Here is a 10,967-nt window from a genome sequence, read left to right as displayed (position 1 = left end):
GATCTACACCAGCATTTTAGTGATGGAGGCTAGAGTTATAAGTACTTATTATGTTCTTACTGCCTTTTTTTTTTTAAAGTTTATTTATTTATTTTGAGAGAGAGAGCGTGTGTGCGAGAGGTGGAGAGGGTCAGAGGGAGAAAATCCCAAGCAGACTCCATCCTGTCAGCACAGAGCCCGACACGCGGCTCAGTCTCAAGAACCGTGAGATCATGATCTGAGCCGGAATCAACAGCCAGACTGCTTAACAAACTGAGCCAGCCAGGTGCCCCGGTGTGTTATTTTTTAAAGGAGAAAATGGGTTTAAAAGTTGTAAGTGGGGGCGGGGGACAGTGTTTGAAGTGAGAGAAAAGAAGGTACGAGATCTGCTGCCTTCTTCTCCCAGCCCCATGTTTTTCTCCCATGACCTTACTGATTCTTTCAGCTTTTTTTCCCTTACCCCGCAAACATGAAGCATGTGGCTATGAGGAAACCACTTCACGTCCTTTAAAAATTCCCACCTCAAACCCTTGTTCTAGTTGCCATTAGAACTCTGTCACTGTTTGCAATACCGTTGTACGACCTGTGAAATGGGAAGAATTGCTTCCCCCGGCCCCTTCAAAGCTCTTCACGCAGGCTCTTGCATGTTCTCTAGTATTAAAGGGTCGAGTGCAATTACGGCATTGCATTTTAGGCTTTGTGAGAGGGAATTCCTGCAAAAGAGCACTACTTTTTAACAACCCAAACCGTCTTTTTACTGAGAAGATAATGCCTCCTCAGAGAAGGGATATCCTGAATTTTAGACGTTGAAGAAGCTGCTTCCTCGGCAGAACAGAGAGAGGTTGCCGTATTGAGTCAATCCGCCGATCCTTTCCTCCTGCAGAGGGCTCGACCTTGCAGAAAGTCTACACTGGGCTCCAGCCAGCTGTTTTGTCTTTCAGGCTTTGTTCAAAACAGCTGGCTGCAGGGCTGCCCCATACCTAGACTAGGTCAAGGTTTGTGCTCTGAGAAAAGACCAGGTGTGTTTATTGAACAACAGCCTTTGCCCCATGGGCTTACAGACTTGAATTCCACAGGGAGCCTAACAAGCTGTGTTTCATTGCTGTGGTTCTAAAGTACAGTTGCACACACTGAAAAGATCTCTGGGAGTCCCTTTTACACAGGCTGGGACTCAGAGGCCTCGTGGAATAGATACTTCTCAGGTTTGTCCTCAGTTCTGTGACCTTGCGTGCTTTCTCACTTCCATGCATTCAAGCTCACAGCATCTTGACCTGTCTGCCTTGTGTGAGCCTGATTTTGTCACTGATGGTTTTTATTGCAGTTTCTTGACTGTATGACTAATCCATTGATTGTGATTCGGAGCAAGTAAACTAAACGTAAGAATTCCACGGATGTGGTAACATAGTCTCTGTAACCTACTTTTCCTTTAATTTGTTAAATGCATCTGAAGCCTGTTTTGTAGAAGATTAGATCAAAGGGTAGACAGCTAATGTATACCCATCATCGTTGAAAAAGTCCTTCTTATATATTATAAACTAAATTTGACTTTTAACGGCGTATCGTTGAAATAGTTTTCATTGGTTCATGTGTCTGGCTTTGCATGCATAATTGACACACATGTAAGCAAATAGAGAACAAAAAGTACTAAAACTTAAAAGTCCTTAAGGAATTTACATTGCATATATTAACTTTTACATCTCTCCAAATATATTTCGTGGAACACTTTACCCATAAAATGCTTTTAAAAACAAAAGAATTCCATGATTAAAAATGTTGGGAAAACACTGCTGACTATGGTCCCCTGTGAATTTACACAAGAATAGTAAATATTAAAGGCACTGAGAAGTCCTCCAGCAAAGAGAGCTGTTAGTTTTGTTTAAGTCAGTGATTTTTTCCCCCACTTCCTAGTAGCTATTGGCACTCAGGAACTAAAGTTCTTGAGAAACATAATGCAGGAAACATGGTAAATAATAAACCTTTTTGGAGCTAATCCTCTGTATTGTCTGAGTCAGAAGACAGGCATTCATTCTAGGCCAGTCTGTTATGATCAGCTGTGGAATTTTGATCTCACCAGTTAATGTCTCTGGGCCTTGGTTGCCTCATCCATTAAATGTCCTACAGCAGTTCTACTGACTTTTGGGTCTCAGATTCTGTAACTCTTTTCTCTGATTGGTTATTTTGTCCTGAATAGAAAGAATTCCTGTTGTCGCTTATTGGTACAAGAAGGTTTTATGAGACAGGGTTCTATTAGTAGCCAAAACAGGAATGACTGAATATGGTGAACAGTTTTAGGGTGGGAAAGCAAGGGATAGGATAAGAACAGGGTCCAGAGTATGGAAGTGGCCATTTCTTTTTTTTTTTTTTTTAATTTTTTTTTTAACGTTTATTTATCTTTGAGACAGAGAGAGACAGAGCGTGAACAGGGGAGGGGCAGAGAGAGAGAGGGAGACACAGAATCTGAAACAGGCTCCAGGGTGTGAGCTGTCAGCACAGAGCCCGACGTGGGGCTCGAACTCACGGACCGTGAGATCATGACCTGAGCCGAAGTCGGCCACTTAACCGACCAAGCCACCCAGGTGCCCCTGGAAGTGGCCATTTCTGTTCTACTGTGGATGAAAAAGGTTAGGTTTAATGATACTTCTGCAGGTAGGTTTAATGATACTTCCCGAGGGCATTTTCGGTGAGGGAAATCCTCATTTACAAATGAAAAGGTTAAAAGTAGAACAAAATTAAACTGTATTTTATTATTTAGTGTCCTTTTGTTCCTGATTCTTTTGCTGTGCTGAGTTTTTAACTGTTGAAGGATCATCTTCTGAACTGTTTTGAGTTTATGGAAGCATTGGATAAAAAGCCAAGCATGTCACAGATTAAAAGTCAGAAGATATACAGAACTTAAAGAAAAGCCAGATCATTTATCAAACATAATTTAGGATTCAGCATAAAAATCTGCTGAGCAATTGTATTTATGTAAATTATCAGAAAGTAAGTAGGACCATTCAGTCAAATTACCTACTGTATCTAAATGAAAGGACCACTCGGATAGAATATCAGTTAGATAGCCTGTGAGGTTTGAACCATGGATATCCTATGAGGTTTGAAAATTAGAGGAAGCAGATTTCAGAAGATCAAGTCTGATCTTTTAGATGTGTTATCATTTTAAAGAAAATTCGTACGTGTGCTTTTCATTAAAAAGGGAATGAAAAATTGGGTTGGGTGCTATATGATAGCATATTTTCTCACTGATTCCTTAAAGCACTCTTGAGATGTGGGCATTAGAAACATGTACAGATGTGAAAACCAAGGATTTGTCCAAAATCTAAATGGCAACAAATAGGTAGGGGTAGGATTTCAGTTCACATTTGCCTTATTACAAAATGTCTTTCCTTTGGACCACACTGCCTCCATAGAAGTGGTGTCCATGGTATTCCTAGCTGTCTTCCCCAAGACCTATTTTTTTGTGATGCTGAGAAACTCCTGGAGAAGGAACACATTAAACAATAGAGTTCAGGTAAATTAAGACGACAGCTGTCCTTAAGTACCACCTTTCACCATCCAAACGTGCTAACCGTACTCTCACCGTGTAACTCAATAAAAGAATACCGTGGAAGCCTGTAGAAATGGGAAAGGTAGTGGTCACCAAGAGTCAATAGTCTGAGGCTTATGGCGTTCCATTCTGTCAAAACTCAACCTGCGTCCCACTCTCTGAGTACAGTGAGGCGGTCTGAGGAATGGCTAAAGACAGTCTGGGAAAGACGTGTAAATAGAGATGTCAGAATTGCCTTTTGATATTTGAACACCACTTGAATGAAGAGGTAGTTTGGTTTGCCAATGAGGAGGCCCTGAGAAAATTTCGACTTGGGAACAGGAGGGCTTCCTTCCCCACATCAGCATCTAGGAGCAGAACAGACTGCTGTAGGAGACAGCAAATGCCCTGGCAAACATGGCCCAAAACCACTGACAAGAAAGTTTGGAGACGGAGAGGAGTTGGTCATCCTATATGGCAGGTGGCCTTAGTGATCTTTGGGGTTCTCTGTGGCTCTGAGCATTGAAGACTTTCTGTGTGGTTTTGCTCGTTGTCAGATATCCATAAATGTGATATATGTATTTGGATTTTCTCTCTTTGTAAGTTTTTTAATTTTTCTCTAGCATCATGTTAGAAATTAGTAAGAAAGCATTCTGTCACAGACAATATTCCTCACTTCTGGGATCATGTGTCTTTAATGATTAATATACGTATCGTCTCCCGTGATCAGCCTCTAGCAGTCCCTCTGTGTATGCTGGATCCTTATGCTGTGAATGAGTTCTGAGTGGGCCTAAGCAGTCATTTAAGAAATTCAGTGCATGGCGGTCTGGTCTTCCAAGCTCCTTTGTCAGGTGGTTTAGAAAGCCCTTCACACCTTAAAACCCAATATAGTGACTATCTGAGTTTCTTTCTGCTTATTTTATGCCCACTGCAGTCTTGTCAGCTATCCATTTGGAGCCAAGTGGTGTATATTCTGCCAACTTTAAATGGAATGTTCTCATCAGGTTGAAAGCCTTGCTTTACGGCAGGCCATCTGAAAGCCAGAGGAATTGATCTGCTAAAGTGCCAGCCAGCTGAGTGCCACATTTACTTCATTTAAAGCACTACACGTGACGTGGGGGGAAAAATGTTTCCTCTGTAACTATGTGAAGTGACAGTTGTTAACTGGACTTATTGTGGTGATCATTTTGCAGTGGATACAGATACCGAATCATGGTATACACCAAAACTAATATAATGTTAATGTTAATTATACCCCAATTTAAAGAGAACAACTTAATTGTCATAATACATTAAGGAAACTTAGGCCAAAGACAAAAAAACAGGGGCACCTGGGTGGTTCCCTTGGTTAAGTACCCAACTCTTGGTTTCAGCTCAGGTCATGATCTCGTGGTTCATGATTTCGAGCCCTGTGTCAGGCTCTGCACTGTGCTGCATGGAGCCTGCTTCAGATTCTCTTTATCTCCTTCTCTGCCCCTGCTTTCTATCAATCAATCAATTAATCAATCAATCTTAAAAAAGACCAAAACACAACAATGAAACCATGATAGTGAAGAGGTATTCCCCCGGGGCCCTCTCAGATGGGCATGGGTGTCTTCTGGAGCGTGTGTGTTGGGGGGCTTGTCTATCTACTAGGACGTAAAATGCTGAGTTACTTGTGGGGTTTGTTGCCCCCCAGCTGAGAATGTTCTTCTGCTGAACAGACGCTGGTCATTCCCTCATTCATAGACCCTGCATCCTGTGTGCAGTTATTTACCAGTGTTGTCCCGGCAAGAGACCCAAGGACTCCCTTAAAACTGCTGCCCATATTTCAAGAGAGTGCAGTCACCACTGCTCGCCTCCATGTTGCTTTTATCACCATCACTATTATTATTGCAGCAACATTGATTATTTATTCTATGCTATCCATTGGGTCATTTGCTTTTGCTGCATTACCTTATTTAATCCCTATAATCATCTTACAAAGTAAACACTGTTATGACCCTTATTCACAAATGAGGAAACTGGGGTTCAGGAATGGCATATATTTGTCCAGAGTCATGCAGTGAATAAGTGAAAGAGCTGGGAAGAATCCAGGGCTGGTTCAGAGCCCACACTGTTGCTTACTTGGTTGTACTGCCCATTATTTTGCTCAATGAAATTGGTTAAATCAGAGTTGAGTGTGTTTCGTAGACATTGTTAGAAAACTTGATGCCTATTGGCCTTTAGTACCTATTTACCCTGTCTTCTGTTGGCAAAAGAGAAGACATGAATTGTACTAATAACCTAGGAAACTGTGTGTGTGTTTAAACAAATTGCTTATTTGTACCATGACTTTATGAAGATGATCTAAATCCATCCCTGAACACCACAGCCTCAGACAAGTTCAGCAACAACCTATAGGGAGGTGCAGTTGTCCTTGTGGCTGTGAAATGAGGAAGTAAGTCAATAATACGTATTTAGTTTCTGTGATACTAAATAGGCCACTCTTGAATGACAATGCCTCTAAAAATGCAACCCTGTGGAATTCAATAATATGCCAGGCCATCTGAGAAGAAGTATGTCTCTGTCTCTTCCTTGGTTACCTTTCTAAAACAAAATATAGTAAAGGAGACTGGAAAGATAATATCCAAATAGGGTATCCATGATCAGTAATTTAGATGGTGGTTCCCCATCCCTAGGAGATAACTCAATGTGGTCAAAATTTGATGAATTTTTTGTCATATGTGTTAGCGGTTTTTAAAAACTTTAGTTCAGGCCGCTGAGCTCCTAGAGGTGCTAAGCTCTCACTAAAGTGAACAGAGTGGCTGGATGCCAGGCTTAGAGCTGGAGGATTCTGGGTCAAGCAGTTGGAAGACTGATAAGAAAGAGGGTAGGTAATACCCTAATATAATTTCAAATTTATAGACAAGTTGCAAGAAGAATACAAAGAAGTCCCATGTATCCTTTACCCAAATTTATCATTTGTTAATATTTTGCCACATATATTTTATCTCTCTCTTTACACACACACACACACACACACACACACACACACACACCATATGTGCACATGCGTGCATGTGTTTATTTTTCTGAACCGTGTGAGAGTGGGAATCCTACATGATATCTTTCTGTATGCCTTTATACCGTAGTGTATATTTCCTAAGAATAGGGATAGTCTGTTACTTAACCACAGTTTAGTTATGAAATTTTGTGTTGAAACAATACTTTCGTCTATTCTATTTTCCATGTCCAGATGCTGTCGTGGTCCCGATAATGCCCTTTAATGGTACTTTTCCCCTTCAGTACAGGATCTGGTCCATGATCATGTACTGCATTAATTGTCATGTCTCTTCAGTGTCTTGCAACTGGGAACAGTTCCTCAACTTTTTTGTGTGTGTGTGTGTGAAATTGATACTTTTGGAGAATCAGGTCAATTTTTAAAAATAAGGTGTTCCTCATTTTGGAGTTGTCTGTCCCTGGTTGCTGTACAACAAAAACGAAGGTATATCTTTTTCAAGATATTACACCTGGAGTCCAGCTGAGCCTCACGGGGGATTAATTTTGGTCACCTGGTTAAGGTGCTGTCTACTTTCTTGGCTGGATTGTCACCATTTCCCCCAACAAGCAATGAGCTTTATTTCCAAATATTTGCAGTCTTGGGGGATACAAACAAAACTAAATGTTGATAATTGAGAATCCAGAAGTGTCCTTTCAAGTCTCAAAATAGCTCAATAAGTCATAAATTCTTGGGGTTTTATAGTGGATTAGGGGGGCTGGAATTGACAAATGTGTATGATTTTAAATTTTTTAATAGACTTTTTTTTGAGAGCAGTTTTAGATTCATAGCAAAATTGAGCAGAAAGTACAAAGTTCCCATATCCCCCCCCCCCCCCCCCCACAACCTCCTCCACTGTCAACATTCTACCAGCATGGGCCATTTGCTACAACAGGTGAACCTACAGTGAAACATCATTAGCACCCAGAGTCCATAGTTTAAGTTAGAGTTCCCACTTGGTGTTGTGCCTTCCAGATGTGTTTCTTAAAAGTCAATTAGTGTGCATTTGCTGCATAATTCAGTTCATTATTGAGGGCTGTTACTTTTCTAAGTTCTTTTGTAAGAAATACATCTCTTGGGGCGCCTGGGTGACTTAGTCGGTTAAGTGTCCAACTTTGGCTCAGGTCATGATCTCACTGTTTGTGAGTTCGAGCCCCGCATCGGGCTCTGTGCTGACAGCTCAGAGCCTGGAGCTTGCTTCGGATTCTGTGTCTCCTTCTATCTCTGCCCCTCCACGACTTGTGCTCTTTCTCTGTCTCTCAAAAATAAATAAATGTAAAATAAATAAATAAAAAAAAAGAAATACATCTCTCTTTATCTTGTTTTTAATTAAGCCTCTTCCTTTATTCCTTTTTATAATGATTATATCTTTATAGTTTACTTCACTTTAAGGTCAGCTTTTAATACCATATCAACGGAGAGAGAAAAACTCAAGCAGCTGATGGAACAGGACGTCTCCTCCTCCCCCTCGGCCCAGGTCATTGGTCTGAAGCACGCCCTGTCATCTGTAAGTTGCATGTCATGTGGCCAGGCTCATGATTTTATTTATTTATTTGTATTTTCCAACTCCGTGGTTGTGTTGAAAATTCATGAGAAAACCAAACAAATTATCCAAATGATATTTTAACCTTTCATCAGATTTGCTAATTCTGAATACCAAAACTGAGTCTACTCAAATCTTAGTAGCTAGTATTTCATTGAGCATTAGATACTTTAAGTTTGGTTTCCTTCTATTTATCTTGATTTTTTTCTGTTTCTGTAAAGCTTTTGTTGTGTGTTTGTGTGACTCTCACAGACATTTGTCTGTTGATATAAAATCCAACAGTTTGGAGATTTCTGTACCTAAGATTTCTTTTTTATTTTTTTTAATTGTTTTAAATCTTTATTTTTGAGAGAGAGAGAGAGAGAGAGTGTGTGAGCAGGGGAGGGACAGAGGGAGAGGGAGACACAGAATCGGAAGCAGGCTCCAGGCTCTGAGCTGTCAGCACAGAGCCCAAAGCGGGGCTCGAACCCACAGACAGTGAGATCATGATCTGTGCCGAAGTCAGAGGCTTAACTGACTGAGCCACCCAGGTACCCGATGTACCTAAGATTTCTTATGCTTAGATTGGCTTTGCAAATGACAGATAACAGAAGGGCAATTTCGAATTCACTTTTATGTTTTCTGCTGCACAGCACTCATCCTGTTTACCACCGTTTCAAGTTATTTGGAAGTTATTTTATTTGATTTGGGTAATATAAAACATTTGGCTTCTTTTTCCTGTACAGGCACAAAGAGATGAGTCATATGGAATGTCAGATAACCATTGTGTTTTCATAACAACGAAAATCACGGCCAAGCTTCAGATGTTTTTCACTAAGCCCTTCTGTTATTCACTCTCTCTACTTTTCCCCCTGATTCCAGTTGGGTTCCACTAGGATTTTACTTTGAACAGCGGATGTTGTCTGGTTGCTCACTCTGTATCTATTGAAAAGCTGGAGAAATTTTAAAATTACATACTTATTTGCCCCTGATCTTTGCTGTCCTTTAGAATTCCTATTGTAAAGAGAAAGCATGTGCACTTTTGAAGTGAAAATTACTAGATGAAGCAATACTGAACTTTTTATTTAGGGTCAGGTCGGGCAGATGGACTTTAGGATCTTGTTTTCAGAGGCTAATTCAGGCTTTGAGAGAACTAGAAAATATCCATTCATCTTTTCGATTCATCATGTTACTGAGAAAAGTAAAGTAATGATTTTGGTGTGACGTTAATAGGAAATACATTAGCAGTAGTACATATTCTTGAAACATACTTGAGGAATATTTAGCCAGTGGAAGTTCCAAGTATATTACCCTTGAAAGAAATTAAAAAAATAATGTGGGCTTAGTCTATGTAGAGAGTCTCAATGTCATCCACCCTGAGGAACTCTGGGTTTTCTAAGGTCAGAAATAGAAACACCCCCTTTTGGATTGTAGTGGACAGCCATACTGGGTGCTACTCTGGTTTGGGAAAAGTAAAGTGAGTTCTCTTTTGAGTTTATTTTTTAGTGCTAAAAAGCTTTTTTTGCTGTTCCTGGTAGGTTGACTTTTTGTGCATTTAAAAGGTTCCTCTAATGGGCTCCCCAGAATTCCTTTCACTGTGGTCTTCCTCTCTCCCGCCCTCCTCCCTTGGAGGTCTAGCCTTATCTTGTTAGTCTGCTTGTCTGGTAGTGGGCAGGGGTATCCTAGGCCAAAGTTGTTACCTTTGATAAGGAATTCTCCCCCATGTCCAGGATTTTGGAAACTAAAGATATAACAGAATGATCCTTTCTTTCCTCTTTTCGGCTTGGATCCTGGATTAGATTCCAGACTTTTTTTTTTTTTAAGTTTATTGATTTATTTTGAGAGAGAGAGAATTCCAAGCAGGCTCTGCATTGTCATCAGGGAGCCTGACACAGGGCTCAAACTTACAAACCATGAGATCATGACCTGTGCCAACACCAAGAGTTGCTTGGTGACTAAGAGATGCTTAACCAACTAATCTACCCAGGTGCCCCAAGACTTGTTTTTTAAAAATAAAATTTTTAGTGCCATCTCAAGGCTATCAGAATGGATATGTTTGGGCTGTATATGCAGTCAGTATTCTCCTTCTGCCCGTGGCTTATGAAGGAAAGAGAAGCTGCTAAAGTAACACATTTTTTTTCAGGCCATACTAAGATTATAGCCACTGGTATAGATTCTAGCCACTTACACTTAGATACCAGCAACATGTTGGTCAGAAATAAGGGACTACCCATAGAGATTGTTACATGTACTTGTGTGAATTAAGAACATTTACTCAGTATTTCCAAAAGCCCATTCTATTCCTGGTTATAAAAAATAAAACCAACCTCCTGTTTGAGACCCAGGCAGTAGGCCAGACAGTGCCATATCCTTCTGTGGTCTCAGCAGGTAGACCCTGTGGGCACTAATGGATGGGAAAGGATCGGAGATTCTTGGAATAGAGCCTAGAAGACAGACAGACAGGACCGATTTTTGTACAAGCACCCAAGGAGCTGATTGTGGGAGTGTCTGGGGGTCACAGTCAGGCACATTTGTTCCTTTCCAAAGACAGATCATTTGGAAACATCTCCCTCTACCTTCAAGCCAGTTGCTTCCCACTGGGAGGTTAGGACAGGGAATCAGACCTGCCCAGGGGTGGGTTTGTGTGTGCTCACATCCCTCCCCCCATTCCCAGGACCCTGGTTCCTAGCCTTTATCCAGGTAAGTGAAAGTACATTGTTGTTGTTTTCAATAATATGTCTTAGTCATGAAGAATGAAGAAAACTATCATCACCTGTATTGGAAAATAATAAAATTAATCTTCCTCAGAATACTGCTTTTAAGCACATTTCCCAAGATCCAGTAAAACTGGTGTGAAAATTAGATAGCATTTATTTATTTTTTTTTTAATTTTTTTTTTTCAACGTTTATTTATTTTTGGGACA

The 10,967-nt window shown here is 40.6% G+C and overlaps 1 protein-coding gene across 6 annotated transcripts in view; it reads left to right on the top strand.

Annotated features, from left to right (window-relative positions):
• OSBPL3 (oxysterol binding protein like 3) overlaps window positions 1–10,967 on the top strand; it is a 179,300-nt gene that overhangs the window by 121,930 nt on the left and 46,403 nt on the right. For all 6 annotated transcript variants that reach the window (XM_043589106.1, XM_043589109.1, XM_043589108.1 and 3 more), the window contains one exon: window positions 7,898–8,028. In XM_043589106.1, the coding sequence (XP_043445041.1) occupies window positions 7,898–8,028 (131 nt within the window). The remainder of the gene's footprint in view (window positions 1–7,897; window positions 8,029–10,967) is intronic.

Source organism: Prionailurus bengalensis, chromosome A2, assembly GCF_016509475.1.
Source record: "Prionailurus bengalensis isolate Pbe53 chromosome A2, Fcat_Pben_1.1_paternal_pri, whole genome shotgun sequence".
Classification (NCBI taxonomy): domain Eukaryota; kingdom Metazoa; phylum Chordata; class Mammalia; order Carnivora; family Felidae; genus Prionailurus; species Prionailurus bengalensis.
Note: the sequence above shows the minus strand (reverse complement) of the source record. Positions and strands in the feature narration are given on the sequence as shown.